Source organism: Pezoporus wallicus, unplaced genomic scaffold (assembly GCF_028554395.1).
Source record: "Pezoporus wallicus isolate ANWC-B61680 ecotype Strahan unplaced genomic scaffold, APGP_CSIRO_Pwel_v1 contig_4238, whole genome shotgun sequence".
NCBI lineage: Eukaryota > Metazoa > Chordata > Aves > Psittaciformes > Psittacidae > Pezoporus > Pezoporus wallicus.
Genome location: NW_026637932.1, coordinates 2,773,397 through 2,792,758, shown reverse-complemented (window position 1 = coordinate 2,792,758; position 19,362 = coordinate 2,773,397). Strand labels below are relative to the sequence as shown.

The 19,362-nt window shown below is 52.3% G+C and overlaps 2 protein-coding genes across 2 annotated transcripts; both read left to right on the top strand.

Moving 5' to 3' along the window:
- The first annotated feature begins 5,090 nt into the window (after positions 1-5,090).
- Positions 5,091-14,574, top strand: PTTG1IP (PTTG1 interacting protein). The gene is made up of 7 exons (XM_057408401.1): positions 5,091-5,247; positions 7,733-7,785; positions 8,695-8,803; positions 11,638-11,743; positions 11,850-11,915; positions 12,295-12,341; positions 13,699-14,574. Exons 1-7 carry the CDS (start codon positions 5,175-5,177, stop codon positions 13,740-13,742), a joined length of 498 nt encoding a protein of 165 aa, XP_057264384.1. The 5' UTR covers positions 5,091-5,174; the 3' UTR covers positions 13,743-14,574.
- An 877-nt stretch (positions 14,575-15,451) lies between these two features.
- Positions 15,452-19,233, top strand: LOC130598699 (small ubiquitin-related modifier 3). The gene is made up of 4 exons (XM_057408400.1): positions 15,452-15,595; positions 15,959-16,087; positions 18,255-18,326; positions 18,499-19,233. The coding sequence occupies exons 1-4, from the start codon at positions 15,575-15,577 to the stop codon at positions 18,559-18,561; spliced, it is 285 nt and encodes a 94-aa protein (XP_057264383.1). The 5' UTR covers positions 15,452-15,574; the 3' UTR covers positions 18,562-19,233.
- The last annotated feature ends 129 nt before the right edge of the window (positions 19,234-19,362 follow it).

The following is a 19,362-nucleotide window of genomic DNA, read 5'->3' as shown; positions in this document are numbered from 1 at the left end:
TGGGTTTGGATTTTGTTTTGTGTGGGTTTTTTTTTCCAAAGGGAGAAAAAGGAAAGGAGATGCCAGGGTCTGACCACACTGGCCTCCTGACACTGTCAGCAGCACCTCCGAGGGCAAAAGGGCCTCAGGGCAGCTCTCTGCCTCACAGCAGGTTTTCTGGGGTGGTGCTGGGGAGTCACAGGGCAAGCCTCTGTCCTCCAGCTTGGCCAGCTGCTGGGAGCACACATTCATCCCCAGCCCCTGCCGAAGGCAAGATCAGCAGGTGAGAGCATGGAGGGGGGGTGTCACCCCCAGCTGGAGGACACACGGTGTCTCCCCATCCTTCAGTTGCTGCGGTGATTTAAAAATAGCCTGGGCAGCCCAGTGAAGTGAGAGCATCCCCTTCTTCCAGGAGAGTGAGAAGCACTCCAGGCTGGGAATGTGTGTTCAGTGGGGAGTTTATTTGTTAGGAAAGCCCTCTGGTATCTGCCTGGAGCATGGATGTGAGAGGAGCCATCTGCTCCAGGCCAGGCGGTATTTACACCTCTGTGCCAACACAAGCAGAGATGGGCTGTGCAGATGCCTGGTCCCCAGCTCCCATCACACAGCCAGCACCTCCACCCTGCACAGCCCTGGTGATGATGATGCAGCTGTCTCCATTTAGGAAAACACCATTGTGCCGTGCCGGGATCCCCCATAGCAGCTCGGAAATCCACAGGGATTTCCCCCGGAGGCTGACAAGAGCTGGTGTGGTGAGGTGGCAGCAGGGACAATCCCTGCCATCACACAGGGGTCTGCCCAGCTGTCCATGCTGTGTGGGGCACACCAGTAGCCCCTCTCTGGAGATATGCCCCAGTGCTGAGCACGGTGCAGGCAGGGGCAGGGACTGGAGGGGTCAATGGGCTGGGGACCACAGCAGAGCAGTCCTCAGGTTTGGGGGATGCTGCATCACAAAAAGTGTTGCAAGCGTTGCTGCTCCACCATCAGTGCTAGGGGTTGCAGGCGACACCTCTCCCCAGGGCTCAAGTGAAGGCATTTGTGAGTTGTTGAGACAGAAAGGAGACAATTAAAAACAAACAAAAAAGAAGCATCTCATCCATGCTCTCAGTCTGGCTCAGGCTCAGCTGTCTCTGGCCCAGCACTGAGGATGCTCCAGAAGCCCTGTCTGCCTGCGCTGATCAGAAGGGATGCAGGGGTGGGACTAAAGGGAAAACTTTGAAGAAGGACAGGGAAAAACCTGACTGTTTTCAAACTTACTTCTCCCTCCCCCTCTTTTTTTATTCCCTTTTTCTCCCTACAGAGTAAATCTTCTCTCATTTGGACCCTGCTGACACAAACAAGCCGGGGTTTTGCACTGAACTGCTGGTAATCACCTTTTCCATCGCCAGCCAGTGTGGCAAGCTAATTTTATCCTCCCCTGCTCCTCCTCCCTCCCATCTCCTGGAGATTGTCCTGTTACAGCCAGGGAGTGCTAGAAAATAGCACATCGCCCACTCATCCAGCTTCCTTCAAGGGAAATATTTATATTATGCCAAAGAGAGGGTTTCCATGGCAGTAATGACTTTAGCACTGTCGCCTTGGAAACCACTTGAGGCCATCTTGAAGGGTTTGAAAATACCCTTCAGAGACAAATAAGGAGAGGGAGTGGAAAGGCTGGTGGGATTAGAGTGGCCTTTCAGTATTCCCTGGCTTGCCCGATGGCACCTTGCCTGATCCCGCTGCCCAGATGCCTGCCTGGGTCCCTGCCTTGTGTCACCAGGATGCTCTGCAGCTCGAGTGTCGCTTTACAGATGAACCCAGGACAAATAAATGAGGCACTTTGCACACATAAATGGTTCAGTAGATGCTTCCTCCTGCTGCCCAAGCTGGCTGGCAGCGCCTCTAGTGTCAGGGCATTGCTCAGCAAGTGTGAAAGAGCTGTTCCCAGTACAGAAGGCAGCTTCAGAGAGACTTCCATGGGCCTGCTAATTCTGGAGTGATCATTAGAACCATAGACTGCTTTCGGTTGGAAGACACCTCAGATATTTAATTCAAAGCCCCTGCCATAGGCAGGGACACCTTCCACTCGACCAGGTTGCTCCAAGCCCCATCCAACCTGGCCTTGAACATTGCAGGGATGGAGCAGCCACAGCTTCTCTGGGCAACCTGTGTCAGTGCCTCACCACCATCATATCCTCATATCTAATCTAAATCTCCCCTCTGTCAGCTCAAAGCCATTCCCCCTTGTCCTATCACTACAGGCCCTTTTAAAAAGTCCCTCTCCAGATTTCCTGTAAGCCCCTTTAGGCACTGGAAGCTGCTCTAAGCTCTCCCTGGAGCCTTCCCTTCTCCAGGCTGAACAAGCCCAGCTCTCTCAGCCTGGCTCCATAGCAGAGGTGCTCCAGCCCTCAGAGCACCTTTGTGGCCTCCTCCGGACTCACTCAAGCAGCTCCATGTCCTCCTTGTGTTGGGAGCCCAAAGCTGGATGCAGGATTGCAGGGGGGGCTCTCACAAGAGCAGAGGGGGCAGGATCCCCTCCCTCAACCTGCTTGTCATGCTTCTTTTGATGCAGCTCAGGACATGGCTGGTTCCTGGGCTGCGAGCGCACACTGAAGCCGGCTCGTGATGAGCTTCTTATCATGCAACACTCCCACATCCTATTCCTCAGGGCTGCTCTCAATCCAGCCTCTGGCTGGCCTGTATTTGTGCTTGGGATTGCCCTGACCCAGGTGCAGGACCTTGCACTTGGCCTTGTTGAACTTCATGAGGTTTGCACTGTCCCACCTCTCCAGCCTGTCCAGATCTCTTCCGTCCAGTGTGTTAACCACACCACACAGCTCTGTGTCATCAGCAACCTTCAGCTTAGAGCAGTCCATGGAGGATAAGGATAACTCAGCACAACCACTGTAACACCAGCATCCCAGCCCCTGTGACATGTCTTTGAAACTTGCCCAGCACCGTCTAGTGTCGCAGATCAGTAATCTGAGCAAGATTGACACCAAAACCACCTCATTTAATAGACAAGCAGCAAGAATGTTGAAAAAATAGTTACTTTGCAAAGTTCTACTGCGACTAGCAATTGGTAGTGTGGGTGTTAGTGATTAGTCATGTTGTACCTGACTGTTTGAAAAGTATAAGAAGCCCATGTAAAACCACATTCTGATGCCCTGATTTGTCTGGGATACCTTGTGCGCATGAGTAAATATTTACCCTTGTAATTGTAAAAAAGGCTTTGCATTCCAGCCTATCTCCTCATTTAGCAAAAGCCAGGTGTTGGGGTCTTCCTCCTGGCAAAACAAGAAGCCCACTGACCTCAAGCCCACATGCTCAACATTTGCAATGTGAGAACTGAATCAATATAAATGGTGTTTTTCACATGCCATAGGTCAAGAAAGCTGAGTGCTTTCCTGTGCTGGAGCCAAGGAGCTCCGCACCACTTGGAGGAGGCTTGGAGCACCTCTCCTATGGAGACAGGCTGAGAGAGCTGGGCTTGCTCAGCCTCAAGAAGGGAAGGCTCAGGGGAGACTTTCTAACAGTCTTACAGTGCCTGAAGGGGCCGATTCTATGATTCATGCCCAGCAATGCAGACAGCCCAAAAGAATTGGTTTTTGACCGTCACTGTGACGAGGGTTGTGATGCTGCCTGAGCAGAGTGCTTTGGGACATGGTTTTACCCCCTGTCCTTTGGGAATGGGGTAGCAGTACCACTGCATGCATGTGGACTTCTTGGCAGCAGCAAGCAGGAGCAGGCAGCCTGGCGCAGGCAGCAGGACTGGGAGGCATGAGGGAGGATTGCCCTAAACTAAGAAGACAATGAATGTTTTTCAGTAAAACAGAAAAACACCTGAAGGAGGTGATCCATAGCTTGAGCAGGCAGCCCTGCTGGCCACCCTGCCATTGCCTGCTTCACTGTGGAGCACATTGTTTGCCTGCTCTGAAAGCTTCCCTCTCCCTGCCATGCTCCTGGTGTCCTTGAGAGCCAGATGGGCTGGCCACTGGTGACAGAGCTCCTGCAGGCTGGAAGAGTCAACAGCCGATGGTGTTAAGTCAGGCAAACAGTGGGATGCGGGGGCTGAGCCGTGGGAGACGTGACGCGGAGGAGGGAGGGGGACTCTTGATTCTGCCACCGCAGGTGAGCGCTCTCATGCCAGCAGCTGCCTCTTGCAGGTGGTTCAGATTTTGGCAGCTCCTCGGGAGAAACTCTCTTGGCACATAGCAAGGGGCTGCTGAAAGACATGGAACCTGTGTGTTTGGTGTTCCAAAGCAGTTTGTCCTCAAGACTGAGTGGGTACTGCCGTCACTCAGCTCTGGGGCCCCAACACAAGAGGGACGTGGAGCTACTCAAGTGAGTCCAGAGGATGCCACAAAGATGCTCTAAGGGCTGGAGCAGCTCTGCTATGGAGCCAGGCTGAGAGAGCTGGGCTTGTTCAGCCTGAAGAGAAGGCTCCAGAGAGACCTTAGAGCAGCTTCCAGTGCCTAAAGGGGCTGACAAGAAATCTGGAGATCACCATTCTGTGATTCTATGATGCTTCCCAGCAGCAAAGTCCTTTTTACAAGGGCCAGGCAGTCCTTTTGTTTGTTTTACTTAAGCACAAACAATACCAAAGTCTCCAGTAAAATTCCACAACCTATCGTTGTGCATCATGTGAACTAATATAAATGTGAACAAAGCTAACGCACTTCCGTGCTATAAAGACTGGTGTAACAACGAGAGAAGAGATCGTGGGGACCTTTTGGGGACCGGTTCATGCAGGGGTCAGGAGGAGGGTCACAGAAACACAGATTGGGCTGTGTTGGAAGGGTCCTTAAAGCTCATCCAGTTCCAGCCCCCTGCCACGGGCAGGGACACCTTCCGCTAAACCAGGTTGCCGGGTCCGCGTTTCAGGCTGGCACTACCCGAACCCGGCGGGCAAACCGCTGCCTCCGCAGCTCCGCGGGGGCCTGGCCCCCTCCTGCGGTAAGGCCTGGGGCTGCCGGGGTGCGGCGGCCGGTTCCCCCCTCCCCATCCCCGAAGGGCTTACCCGCCCGCCTTAGCGGAGCGGTGAAACCCTGCGGGAGGCTCATCTGGCACGGGCTCCGTCCGGACCGGCCCCCGGGACCGGCCACGGGACGCGGCGGGAGGGGCCGCCCCGGCCCGCCCCGCCCCGCGCTCGGCCCTACATAGGAGGCAGCTCCCGCCCCGGCTGACCCCAGCTCAGGCTGCGGCCCGGTTCCGCCATGGTCTCGGTCCTCGGGCTCTGCGCCGCCCTGGCCCTGCTGCCCGCCGCCGCCGCGCAGGACGTGGCGGGAGGTAAGCGTGGCCCCATCCCGGCCCCAGCGGGGTGGGTGCTGGTCCGGGCGCTGTGAGACCCGGAATGAGGGGCTTTATGAGCCCGGTGGTGGGCTGTCGTCTCGGCCCCGCTGGATGCTTCTCCCTGCGCCGCAGGGGCTGAGGCTGGGGCGCCCGAAGTCGAGTCTTTGTGGTTACTCTGAACCCCACTTTCGCGGTACTCTTAGTGCATGGTGCAGCCTGGTGCAGGCTGTTGCCCCAGGATGGGCACTGGGAGCCGGGAGGGCAGGTCCCACCCTTGCTGGGAAGGCTTCAAAAACATGTAGAGGGGCTGGGATGCTGGTGTTACAGTGGTTGTCCCGGTTATCCTTTATCTTTCATGGACTGCGCTAAGCATCCCTAAAAGAAAGCCCTTCTTTCCGGGGCAGAGTGTGGCCTTGTGCAGTGTGGGGCACCAGTGCATCCTTCTGAGATCTGCAAGAAGGGGTGCTGGAAAAGAGGCTTTACTGTTTTCTTTCCCAGCGGCCACTTGCAATGTAGCCATGCATTCAGTGCTGCTAACAGCTTGGCAGCCAATCCCCCAGTGATGACCCTTTAGAGGAAATCCTCTTTCAGGACAGGCTGGGGGAGACAGCCTCAGGAGCTTCAGACCAGGAAGAAGATGGGGGCCACCAGGTCGGGGTGTAGGTGAGGAGCAGTGGGTGCTGACTGCTCCTCCTTGGTGGGTGGAGGAGGTAGCATAGCCATGTGCCTGCTGTACCAGGTAGAGGAGAAGCCCTAGCAAAGGGTAGGGACAATCCCCCTTCAGGTGTGCCCCAAGAAGTCTGCCCACCAAGTGGGAAACTGTTCTCCAGCTGATGACCAGTCTTCGGGTGGCTGTGTGGTTGCTCCAGCTGGGAGGAGAATGAGGACCAACGTGTTTTGCTGTCTGTCTTCACTTCTCTCATAGCCAGGTGGCAGAAGGAAACTTCTAGCACAGCAAGAGCTGCTCTCCCACCTCTGTCCCCAAGGACTGCAGTGCTCCCCATGCTGTCCTGTGTGAGCAGGCTGATTCCCTTCCCCAAGGAAAAGCATAGGGAGCCAGGTTAAAATCTTGCCTCTGATGTGAGAGGGCTGTTTTGTGACTTCTTGTAAGCAAGCAGTCTCAGGGCAGCGTGGCTGCTGTGATGCTTTCCTGGCCTTGGCTGGAGGAACAGGGAAGATGCAGGCAGATTCCTTGGAGTGTCTAAAATCTGCAATCTCTGCTTCCTGGGGTGGCAGTGTGTAAACACCCTTATCTGAGCTATGTTCATAAATTGCCCAGTTGTTTGGAGGGCTGTGCAGAGCATGTGACTACTGACAGTGGGTCACAGCTCAGGGCTCCTGCCAGCTGGAGAGAGAAAATGCGGCTTTGCTGCTTGTGAGTGTGGAAACAAGCACCTTGGGCTGGTATTTTTTCCTGATTAAAGTGCTGCAAAGCGGTGATCCTTCTACCAGTTACTGAGTAGTCAGGCAAACTGGTTCATGGCCTTTGGTCACATGGGCTGCTGCTCATACCCTTTAGGCAAGGGATGAGGCTTAAATGGCTGATCCTCAAGGGCTGGCAAACCATCCTTCCTGAGGATCTGAAGGAGCATACCAGTGAAATGGTAGGTGCATGTCCTAAGGAAGGTTTTCCTGAAGAGCTAGCACTGGCCTGGAACTGCAGGCCAGCCCAGGAAGGCAGCTGAACTAGGCCACTTTATCCTGTGTTCAGACCTGATCCATTTCCCCACCCAGCTGACCTGAATTCCCTGGGAATGCTGTCATTCATGGGGCTGGGATGCCATGCTGGGAGCCGTCATCCATATGCCAGGAGCTGCCTATGTCTAAAGAGCAGGGGTCTTCCTCTGCCAAATGTGGTGCAAATGGGTTCTGAACATGGGTGCAGATTTTGGCTGTGGTGCCTCTTGTCACCTGGAGTGTTTCCTGCTGAAGGAGGGTTTGGATGAATGGGCTGGAATTTCTCTCATGTGCAGTGGGAGAGTATGGGGTCCCACAGAGACCATAGCTGCATGTCCCCCTTGTGCTCCTCTGCTTCTCTTCCTGGTAGGAACTTCCTTGTCTGGCATTTGTTTGCTTGAGCTGATCTGTCATCTGGTGATACAGGACCGCACTGCCTGCCCAGTACTTGTCCTTATCTTTGCAGGGTCCCTCTGGACTGACCCCAGCTGTGTCCCTGAGCTGCCCCACTGCCTGCTGGCTGCAGCAGATGATCAGGCTTTTAGGGAGAGGAACTCGCAGCTTGGGGCTTTGGGCTATTGTAATTAAGGCAGAGGATTTCCATTCCAAAACTTTTGGGATTATCACCATGACACTTGAGGATGTTTTGAAGCTGGCATCTCTTGCAGCACTACTATGCTGCATTGCTGCTGCTCTGATGGAGTGACCACCTCCAGAGTGGGCAGGAGCATGCTCTGAGGACCCAGAGTTTCAAAGCACTGAGAAGCTCTTCAAAGTACTGAGGTGTCTTTTTTCCTTCCTGTAGATTGCAGCCAGTATACGAACAGGAGCTGCGAGGAGTGTCTGAAAAATGTCACTGTAAGTAGCAGCGGTAGAGCCTCCCAACCTCTTGCAATGCCTGAAAACGTAACATGGGCTTTGCCGGGCTGTTATGGAGCAGCTTCCCCCCTGGAAGGGTGGGCTGCTCCCCTGTCCTTGTTCTGAACATGCTGCAAATGCCACCCATCCACGATGGTAAGAGGGAAACCCTGCCTTGGTGCTCTAGGAAGAGGTTGCTAGAAACTGTTTGGGGCTTGCTGTATGGTTTTGGGGTTGATTAATGAGCTCCTCTTCATGGATGGGAGATGCTGTCAGTGGGACATGCACCATGAAGGAGCTTAAGTGGGCTGGACTGGCTAGGCAAGCTGACCCTCCACCAGCCTGTGGGTAACGTGGCACTGGATGAATGCAGGATATATACCTGTGTCCCACCTTATCGCTGATATCAGCAAACTTGAGTCAGATCTCGCAGCCAAAATCAGTTTGACCAAACCCAACCAAGCACTGGTGTTAGGGGCTGGAGCCACTCGGGAGAGGAGGGTGCAAAGCTGCTGCAGGTAGGCTTTCTGGGAAAGACTAGGGATGGCACATGCAAACCTACCCTGCTCATCAGCTCTGTTAAGTGCCTTGTCTCAAAGGCTTCCTTCTTGTCCCAAAAAATGCATGGAGTGAGTATTAAGGATTTGATTGTTATGACCATCATGCAAGCCAGGAGGGTTCTCAGCATCTTTACTTGCTCTAGAAATCTGCACTCCCCTACTCTACTGGTGCAGGCAAGCCTGATGCAGCCTGTGCTGACTAGGCACAGCTGACTGTCCTGTTGCTGATGGGTGGTACCTGGTTCTCAGGAGCAGGCAGCAGTGGCCCTCTTCCTGCAGCTAAAGAAGCAGAGCATGGCTAACGACATCACTGCTGCACACTGGTAATGCTGTGCTGCCTTTGTCCCAGTGCCTGTGGTGTGCCAGCAGCAGGAGGTGTGTGGAGTACCCTGTTCGAAGAGTCCTGCCCCCAGCTGACCTCTGTGAGCTCCACTCTGCACGCTGGGGAGTCTGCTGGGGTAAGTGGATTGTGCTTAATTATAGCTGCCTTTAGTGCTTGCTACTAAATAGCACTGATTGCCACTTGTGCTAGTGGGAATGGGAGATTTTCTTTGCTTCCCTTTGTCGCTGCTGATGTAGCAATGACAGGCTGAAGTCAATCAGAGTTCTGCAAACTTCCTGAAGCTTGAGCAAGAAAGCAGACTGTGAGCAGTTCCCTGCCTTCTGGCAAGAAGGACCTGTGGGACTTCAGCTCCTCTAAAGACATTCCTCGTGCTTTGGTGTGGAGGCTTCCAAATGTGGCTAGCACCTGGGAACAAGAGTCAAACACTTGTGGGCAGCTGCCTGTGTGGTCCTTACAGGAGGTCAAAGCATGCACACCAGGGTCTGACTCTTCAGCTCTCTCCTCTGCACCTCATGTGTTGTTCCTCATGCTGCTTCTGGCTGTTCATGTTTAGCACCGTGGCTGCTGCCTCAGGCAGGCTTTTAAAATCCACAGGGTCTCTTGGAACCAGAAGCGAGGTGACTTCTCTGCAGGCCTGCGTGGGCTTCTAGAGCTGAGCATACCTGCTCAGTGGCCCTGCTCAGCTCTTCACCCAGCTGAGAAAATAACCTCTTCCAAAACCAGCCTGCATAAACTGTGCTGCAGCCAGATCAATTCCTGGAGCTTTTTCTAGCTGGCTGTTGGCTGACTTTCCTCCTTGGTGCTTTGTTTCCTGTTGCGTTTCTGGAGAAACTGGTGTCTTTAAACCAAGCTTGGTGCATGCTCATGCTCAGACAGGACCCAGCTTTTAGGGGCTGAGGCAGGTAGGAAGCAAGCTGGGGCTTGGTTTCTCTTGCCTATTCCCTTGATGGGGAACTTGGAGTTGAATTGTGGTCACCTATCATCTAGTGTTCTTGAGGCTGGGCTAACTGCTCCCATACCTTGTGGAGGAAGAATTTCCTCTTTGTGAGCACTACAGCATGCTGTTCTGGAGCTTCTGTAAGACCTTGTAATACTAGTTTTTATGCCAGTAGCTTCACAAAAGGTTTTGTTATAGAAGAACACGTTCCTGACCTTGCAAAACTTGCTTTAGAGGAGATCAGTCGTGTGAGAAATTGGCTCTTAAATGAGTCTGCATTTTGGGTATGTGGGAGATTTACACCCTCATCATCAGATGAACCAGTGCCTGGTGCTCTGGGATGGACCACTGTTTGTGGAAAGGGGTGATCAGAACCCTGGGCTTATCCTAAAATCTGAGGTTTCAGAAGCACCAATACAGACATGTGCTGGTGGAAAAACTCCCTCTTGAACTGAAGAGCCTGTTTGGATTTGTCTTATCCCCTGGGCTGACTTCTGATCATGTGCGGCCCCCCACATGACTGTGGGTCTGTTGCAGTGCAGCCAGCAAAAGCTTCATGATGCTCCAAGGTAAGGCAGTGCTGTGGACAATCAGGTCTCAAATACCATGTTTCCCAAAGCCTTACTGGGAGCATGGATCTACAGGCCTCTCTGCTGCTGGGTGACCAATAGAGAGGCTGTGTGAACCCACCTGTGGGGACAAACACAAGTGTCTGCAAGCAGGTAGGTTGCTGGCTTCTGGTCTTGCTTTTGACCTGCTAGCAGGCTATGGCAGCTGTCTGCGGTTGGTATTTGTATCCACATTCCTTGCATGGTGCTTGCCATGGTAGTCTGGGTAGGGATGCAGTATGATTTGAGAGTCAGATGGCACAGTGGTTGGCAGTGATGACGTTCACCACTGGGAGCAGGAGCCAGAGGCTTTGAAAGCAAGTTCAGTGGTGCAGTCAGCTCAGCCTGGAGCATCCCAATAAGCCTGCTACTGCTGAGTCCTTGCAGCAAGGAGACAGGCAGCCATCTTCTGAAACGCCCTGAAGTACATCATGTACAGTGTTCAAGTTTTTAACTGGTTAAAGGTCTGAGCAACACGGAGAAGAGGGGCTCAGAAGTGCTCTGAGCAGGCTCAGGTGCACTAGGATTTCTGTAACTTGGCTGCTGTGTGTCAAGTGTCTCCTAAACAAATATTTCCACAGGCCCAAGTCTCTGAACAGTCTGTATCATACTTGGAAATTAACCCCCTCTTTGTGCAAAGGATTTCGGGTGATGTGTAGATATGTCTGTTTTGGCTGGTATCGCTAGCTATTGCAGGAGTTGAGTAGGACAACTGCCTCCCTGGGGCCAGGGCTCCAGGCTCCTGCTTCACCACCATGTCCCAATGGGGTTTGTGCTGTGTATGGGTGAGCAGATCCCCCAAGCCCTGGGGAGATGTGGTGGTGGGGTGAATGTAGCAGTTCTGTGCCTTCAGCTGCTTCAGCAGCACTGCAGGCCCCAAACTGATAAATCCCAATGGATCTTGTCTTGCTTTGCCTCTTGGCCAAGGACTGTAGGCACTGTAAGTGCTTCCAGTCCACTGTCATCTCTTCTTAAATGACTTCTGAGGCTGGTTCCTGTGAGCAGTAACTCCAGTGCCAGTTGTGGTCTCTGGAAACTGGATTGTTTTCCCTTGATGGGTTACTGTTCACCTGGATTAGTGATTAAGACACCTTTGCTCCTGTTTCTGCTGGAGGAAATGGGCCTGAGTGCGTTTGTTCATTCCTTCATAGCCAGTAACTGAATGCCATAGTTTGCAGCTGCATATACTCAGCTGGGTGTGTGTGTATGTGTGTGTACTGGTACCAACACTTGGTATACCTATAGGTAACTGTGTCCATCTTGCTTTTCTGGGCTGCTAGATGTGCCTCCAGCCCAGTGACTGAAGCTGCTGGTGACTGTATGAAGTGGCTGTATGATTGTGAATATTACGTCTTGAGGCACCCATGTATTTTTTTACTAAATGTGTTTTGTCAAATCCTTTAGTGAACTTTGAAGCCCTGATCATTGCAATGTCTGTGGTGGGAGGAATAATCCTCATCGTGTTGGGGGTCTGCTGCTGCTGCTGCTGTTGTAAGAAAAAGAGCAAAAAGTAAGTATCGGAAGGGTCCCCTCTTTGCCCATAGTAGCCCAGATGCAACCACATGCTGTTGCAGAACTGAGTGCTGAGCACTGCTAACAGGGTTTTTTTTTATCAGGCCAGACAAGGAAGATGAGAGGATGGCCAGGGAGCGGGAGAGGAGGCGGGTGCGGCAGGAGGAGAGGTGAGGTTACCCTGCAGCCACAGTCTCCTGCCTATGCTGTCAAACGTGATGCCAGGAGGCACATGGGGCTCAACAATGTGCAGTCAGTGGCTGCTTCAGCCCTAGCTCAGGCGCAGACCTCATGAGCAATGTCTTTCTGGGTGACTCATGGATGCAGCATCACAACAGCTTTGTGTATTTAACTCCCTAAGGGCTGCTAATGTGCATGTGCTCTGATGGTCCCTAGTGTCTCTGGGAGGTGGGGGAGTAGGGGGGAGGCTGAGCAAACCTGGCAGCCTGGAACTTCCTAGGTTGGGAAGAAGCAAGGGGCTGTAGCTTCTCTTGCATGGTTTTGTACTGCCTGTCACTGACTCATGGGGTTTCTGTTTGCTTCTTGCAGGAGAGCTGAGATGAAATCACGACATGATGAAATCCGAAGAAAATATGGTACAGTATTGAATCACTCACATCAGCTGAATCACAGGTGATGTGATTCAAGCTAAGCTTTAGATTGAGCTGCCTCAGTAACTATGTCCCTTGTTATGGTTACAGCTGTAGAGACCTGGCCAGCAGTGAAAACAGTCTCTGCTTCCCGTTTCAGTGAATTGCTCTCTCGCCCTCAGGGAGCAAGTGTAGCAATGCTTGGATCATGGATTGTGACCTCACACAAGTGCTATGCCTCTTAGGCAGGAAAGAAAGAGTATTTAACACTCCCTGGGGCTTGTGTCCTCCAAACTCACCACATACAAGAAGCTCCTGGGGCTTGGCTGGAAGGGAGAAGCAGAAGCTGGTAGACACAGCACGAGCTGCATGCTGCTGCTCTTCAGGCATGGCCCTCTGTCAGCCCTGTGGTCAGTGGTGCTGGGGAGCCAGCAGCCTGGGGGCCAGACAGGAACCTGGATGAACACAGAGTAGGCACCAGCCTGACTGCAGAGCCAGTCCTCTGTGCTGGCAGCAGGTCCATAGGAGCTGTTGGCTCAGTGCCTGAGTGCTGGGAGGACACAGCCTCCCTCTTGGGGCTGGACAGTCCCTCAGGTGAATCCTGTGGCTGTGGGACGGGTGAAGAGCTGAGGAGGGGGACAGCAGGCTGGAAGGAAGTGGAGAGCAGCTGGTTGCTTGGAGCTGGTGGAGGGTCTCTCCTGCCTGCCTGCTGAGGGTGTTCCCAGGGTGGCTGTGAAGTAGGGAGCAGTTGGGCTCATGCACACTGAGTGTGGTGGTCTTTTGGGGTTTGGGTGGGGGGCAGGATGGAAGTGGAAGATCTGTGCTCCAGGGTTGTGTTGTTGTAGCCTGACTGCACAGTTGCAGTCCTGTCCTTTGTGGCTTTCTTCTTCAGGTGTTGGGATGGGGTTGGGAAAGCAGCCAGAAGAGTGGCACGGGGGCTTCTCGCTGGCCCAGAAGTCAGCCCCATGCCCTGCCCCTGTCTCCCAGGCTGTGGATATGGGAGCAGAGGGGCCAGTCTAAGATCAGTTTTTATTTAATTTGGGTCTGAGCTCTCTGCTTCCAAGTCCAGTCCAACAGGAGGAGTGTGCAGAGGGGGTGCTCTGGGAGATCAGGCTTGCTGCTAAGCCTGGACTTCATACCTGCATGAGAGGAGTTTGCCATTAGGTAGAGCTTCTTAATGGATCTCCTCTTGTGCAGAGGAGGAGAGTGAAGTAGTGCTGACTGCATGTGCAGCTTGAGTAAGAGCAGCTCTTTCAGAAGGACAGCAGGACAGGAGGCTGGATGAAACATGAATGACAGTTCTTAACAAGAGCTGGTTTCTTGCTGGCAGCTGCTGTCTGAATGAATCTCTCTTCTCTTTTAGGCCTGTTCAAGGAGGAGAACCCTTATGCAAAGTTTGAGAATTAGTATCTCCAGACCTGCCCACCCTGGTGAACGGTGCCTTCCCAGAGCCACAGGACTTCATGCTTCCCCTGCCACAAGGAGACCACCATGGTACCACTTATCACTTCAGATGCCACAGAAGATGAGCCAAATGCTTAGTGACATCATTGTCCCTATTCTAGGTGCTTGGTCTGCTCCAGAGCTTTGTTCTTTCTCTGCTAGTGCAGAAAAACATGGTGGCAATACTGGAGGATGACATGTTTCTTCTCACTTATCCCTGGGGTGGTTACAGAGTCCAAAGCAATGCAATTAACAGTTCTTGTCCCTGGACAAGGGCAAAAGCAGCCTTGTGTATCTTGCTCCTGCCTCACCAAATACTCTTCACACACACACAGAGCCAGGCTCTTCTCACCTTTCTTTTTCTTATAGGCAAAAACTAGTTTCTTGACTTACTGGTCAGCAGGAGGCCTTGTCCATTACTCCAGGTGCCTGTACTTGTGCCAGTACATGGGCATTCCGTTCAAAAAGCACAAGTTTCTGGTTGTCTCAGGCCTCCAGTAGGACAGTCCCATGTGCACGTTCTCACTTTCAACTAATCTGGGAAAATGCCCCAACACTCCTACCTCTCTGTGCCTTTCTAGAAAGGTGGTCTCCTGGGCTTGGTGGCCACCACTGATAGCAATACTGTAGGATTTGGATGCCTTTACACTATGTTGACTATATATTGAACTGATTCGATTATTGTGCATTACCTTTTGGGGTGTGTGTGGTTTATTCTTTCATCTTTATTTCTTTTTATTATTATTGTACTATTATGTTCTACTTTAATTTCAGTTATTAAACTTTTCTTATCTCAGCCTGTGGGTTTTTGCCTTTTTTCCCAGCTCTCCTCCCCATCCCACGGGGCATGGTAGTTAGTTGCCAGCTGGGCTTAGACTGCAACATTGTCCAGAACCAGGGCAGCAGAGGGACCTGCTCCATCTGGGGAGCCATCTTCTTGCCTGAATGGAGCATAACTGTGCTCTAGGGACAAGCAAAGGGGTGCTGAGAGGGCCCATTACTGGTTTCCTCTGTGCCGCTTTGCTCATTGCTGCAGCACGGTGGGCCTGAAGGGGTTAGGGCCTCGGGTACAGAGTAAGAGGCAAGGATGTGGCTGTGGGAAGCTGGGGAGAGGGTGGGATATGGCTCAAGCACTGGTAGGGAGGAATATCGATGTTGGAACTGGAGGAGAGGGGGCTATTGCTGTTCCCTTCCTTGCTGGTTTGCCCATCCTTCCAGGGATGCATCCCCAGGAGGAGAATGGAAAAGGGAGCGTTTCCTGGGACTGTGCCAAGCAGATCGCCGAAGAGGCCAGTGTCCGCTCTGCGGAAGGCCAGCGTGAGGCAAGCGGCTGAGATGGAGGTTCGGGGGCTCCTCCCAATTCCAGGGGGACTGTGCGGTCCCAAGGGGAGGCAGTCCTGGCACAGCCCGAGGAACATCAGCCGCAGCGGGATGCGCTCCGTTCCACGGGGGTCTCTCCCCGCACCCCCGTGCGCGGCAGCGGGACGCGCGGCGCACAGCGCCCCCATGCGGCTCGGCGGGGACGCAGCTTGGCCGCGGTACTTCCTGTTCCCCGTGACGCACTTTCCAGAGCCGCCCGGGGAGGTGCGCGCGGCCCCCGCGGCTGCCACGGGCCGCCCCCTCACGTGACCAGGACGGGACGACCAATGGGCGCGCGGGGCGGCAGGGCGCGGGGCGGGGCCAAGGCGCGCGCTCTCGCGGGCGGCAGGAGGCGGCGGGAGCCGAGGCGGGAGCGTCCGTCAACGCGCTCCGTCCCTTCCCCTCCCCTCTCCCCTCCTCGCCCCGGCCCTTCCACCATGTCGGAGGAGAAGCCCAAGGTGAGGCGCGGCGGGCGGGCAGGGGGGTGGCCCCGGCGTGGAGAGGCCCGCCGAACGAGCACGCACGCACAGGGAGAACGAGGCCTCTCCGCCGGGCCTTGGGGCAGGGCTGCCGGTGGGCCCCGCCCCGCCCCGCCCGGCGGCGTGCGGCGGCCAAGATGGCGGGGTGGGCCGGGCCCGGCCTTGCCGGGGCGCGGCGGGAGGAGGAGGAAGCGGCGGCTTCGCGCGGTGCCGCCGCTCTGGGAGAGACCGCCCGGGCCCTGCAGGCCGCAGCGGGCATAGAGCGTGCCTGGGGTGGTGGCGGGGCTCGCCCGCAGCACGGCCGCGCTCTGACCCGGCTGTTTCCTCACGCTTTCCCTCCAGGAAGGCGTGAAAACAGAGAATGATCACATCAACCTGAAGGTGGCGGGGCAGGATGGCTCCGTCGTGCAGTTCAAAATCAAGCGGCACACCCCGCTGAGCAAGCTGATGAAGGCGTACTGCGAGCGGCAGGTAGGCACGAGGCTGCTCCCGGCCCACCGCCTTCCGCGGGACCGCCCTTGGGGCGGCAGAAGCTTCATTGCTTGTCTAAAATACCAGTGCATCAGGGTGAATGTATCCGGGTGTGCAGGAGAGAGGACTTGGGATGCTTCAGTGTTAAAGTTTTTCTCTTTGCTAATGAAAACTGCCTCTTCCACTGAAAGTGCCCTGTGACAGCTTTGCTAGCCAACGAGTTCTGATCCTAGCTCTGAAGCCAATTCTCTGAATTTTCAGCCTTATAACCGTCAGTTCTGTCATCTCCAAAAACATGATCAACTTTATATAGAGTGTGTTTTCTGTTTGGAAAATGGGACAAAGCAAATTCCCCAGTGCCACGATCCCTGTTGTGGTTTTGTTTTCTCCTCTCACATGTCCTGTTGCTCATTTCAGTTTGCTCTCCTGTATTCTGCAGGTGGCAGTCGTGTGCTTAGTGTCAGATGGAGGCTGTTCCTCAGTGCCACCCTGAGGTATTAAACGGGAGAGGGGTTTATCCCTGCAGCCCAGTTCCTGTGCCTATAGCACCCAATATAGACTGGAAGCAGTGGTGCAAAACAGAGGGAGAGGACACAGATGCCTTTTGGAAGCAGAGCGCGGTTCTGTTTGCTGCACTTGCCCATGTCCATTACTAGCACGATCCTTGCTTTGCTTACTTGAACCTTACACTCTTCCCTGTCCCATGCCTGATGTAGCATAAGGCCTCTTGAGTTGGGAATGGGAACTTGTCATGGGTTCAGCTGTAACAGTGATTTTTCTTCTTCTTAGTAGCTGGTGCAGTGCTGTGGTTTTTACTTTAGCCTGGGAACAAGGTTGGTAACACACCGATGTTTTTAGTTGTTGCTAAGTAATGTTTACTCTGACAAAGGACTTTGAGTCTCTAATGCTCTGCCAGTGAGGAGGGGCACAAGAAGCCAGGAGGAAACAGAGACAGGACACCTGACCCAAACTAGCCAAAGAGGTATTCCATACCACAGCACGTCATGCCCAGTATATAAACTGGGGGCAGTTACCCAGAAGGTCCAGGTCGCTGCTCGTGTCAGGCTGGGTATCGGTCAGCAGGTGGTGAGCAGTTGTATTCTCTTCCCTTGTTATTTCCCTTATCATTATTATTATTGGTAGCAGCAGTGGTTTTGTGTTATACCTTAGTTACTGGACTGTTCTTATCTCAACCTGTGGGAGTTACACTCTCTTGGTTCTCCTCCCCATCCCTCTGGGAGCAGGGATAGGGAAAAGGGAAGAGTGAGTGAAAGGCTGCATGGTTCTTAGTTACTTAGTTACTTAAACCAGGACAGAACTGAATACATGGGGTCTTTAGTGAACCCCGGGGAGTGCTTGTGTTCATGTGGCTGTGTGTATGACTGGAAGTGTGAGTCGTGGGGTTTTGAAAGGATTTTAGAGGGCAAAGCAAAGACCTGGATCCCTGAGGCAGGGAATAAAGACTGCCTCTTGTGATTAAACACGTTCAGAACAGGCATGAATTCAGCTTGGGTTTTAAGGGCACTTCAGCTTACTAATGTTAGACTCCAGTGTTTTTCTGATAAACCTTGTGAGCAAAAATCTGTGTCAGGTCCTGCAAATTCTTTTTCCCTAGGCCTTCTTCATGGTTCCTTTTCTCATAAGAAGATAAAGAACTAGAACTGGGAGCAGATGCTTGGCATGAATGAAAGCTTGTCTTAACTATGGGTAATTGGTGCTGGTAGCTAGTTACACAAAAATGTCATTTTTTCATATTGTTTTAAATTGTTTTCCTTGAGTCAGCTTAGTCTAACATTATCTGTGACTGCATGAGTAACAATTGATGTTCCTTCTGGCCTGTCTTCTGAGGCTTTACACAATGGTGTATTGATTGATCTGTTCTTAAATTGTCTTTGCAAATTAACTTGTGCTATTCGTGCCTTGCAGAGCAGGATAACAACAAAGTGCCAAACCCACACGTGTGGTTCCGTATAGAGTCCTTGCTGTGACAGAAGCACAGCAGGAGGTCACTCTTAACAGCTCTGCTTCCTCAATTTCATTAGCAACATAGATGCACTGTTTTCCCCTCTGGTTAAATCTTTTGAGTCTGAATTTTGTTAAGATTTGTTCTGACAGAAAATCTATAAATGTTTTGTTTGGATTCATATTAATTATTTTGAACTTGCAGGGCTTGTCGATGAGGCAGATTAGATTCAGATTTGATGGACAGCCAATTAGTGAAACAGACACACCTGCACAGGTATGAAAAATATTTTTACTGCAAATTGCTATACAAATATTTTGATATCTGCATGCAGATTAAAACTGCACCTCAAATGCTCTGTTATCGGTACTGGTTGGGAGTGGAGAGCTAAGTATTTTTGTAACCATGTGTATTCAAAGCCTTGCATTTTCCATGTTACTCTAAACAGCTGGAGATGGAAGATGAAGACACTATTGATGTGTTCCAGCAGCAGACAGGTGGAGTGTGTTAAGACATGCCATCCCTTGGAGAAGAGGAGTTTAAGGATCCTCATCACACCCCACTCTCATCTGTCCTTGGATTTGCTATTAAATAGTAAACAAATGAACATGCCAATCACACAAGATCCTTTGAAACTTTAGAGGACATTTACCAAAATTGCTTGTTGTCTTTGACGTACTGCGTGTGCAAGTCAAAACAGTATCTGCAGGGATTAATCTGTACCTTCAATTAGGCCAATTTGATTTAAATCCAGATTAAGGAGTATGCATTGTCTGTCTGCTGTTACCTTTTTTGTTATTTCTTTCTTTTTTAATTTCTTAAACCTGTGGCCTAAATATTCACCCATGTGTTAGGACATGGCGTGTTCATTCCTGGCTCTTGTTGGCCTTGCCCCTCAGTTTAGTTCTAACCATGTAAATAATTCGGTATATGTTCATACCACTGGTGAGAGGAAAAGTTTCCTTTCAAGATATGCTAAAGAGAAGGAAAGGAGATTCTGGTTTTAAGGTTTTTAATGTGTGTTCAAACACCATTCCTTCAGAAGCTTTAAGGCTGTAACATAAGGCTGGTACATGCAGATACAATGCCTAGTATAGAGCTGGAGTTTAAAATACTGCAGATTTACATGTGCTTTGTCGTCTTATGATAAAGTCATCTGAAATACTCTTTTTTAATGCAGGAAGGAGATTTGTCCTGAATAATTGTCAGAATCTGAGTTAGCTAGGACAAAAAACTAATGCTCCTGATAGAGCAGCAGTACTTTTTGTTGTGCAAGCTTATAAAAACGAGAAACCCGTCACTGCAACCTCAG

Excerpts from the sequence above, each read along its gene's own strand:
- PTTG1IP (XM_057408401.1), top strand. The coding sequence starts at position 5,175 with ATGGTCTCGGTCCTCGGGCTCTGCGCCGCCCTGGCCCTGCTGCCCGCC. Across the intron at positions 11,916-12,294 it reads CGGGTGCGGCAGGAGGAGAG|GAGAGCTGAGATGAAATCAC; the intron begins GTGAGGTTACCC and ends TGCTTCTTGCAG. Across the intron at positions 12,342-13,698 it reads TGAAATCCGAAGAAAATATG|GCCTGTTCAAGGAGGAGAAC; the intron begins GTACAGTATTGA and ends CTTCTCTTTTAG.
- LOC130598699 (XM_057408400.1), top strand. The coding sequence starts at position 15,575 with ATGTCGGAGGAGAAGCCCAAG. Across the intron at positions 15,596-15,958 it reads TGTCGGAGGAGAAGCCCAAG|GAAGGCGTGAAAACAGAGAA; the intron begins GTGAGGCGCGGC and ends CTTTCCCTCCAG. Across the intron at positions 18,327-18,498 it reads AAACAGACACACCTGCACAG|CTGGAGATGGAAGATGAAGA; the intron begins GTATGAAAAATA and ends TACTCTAAACAG.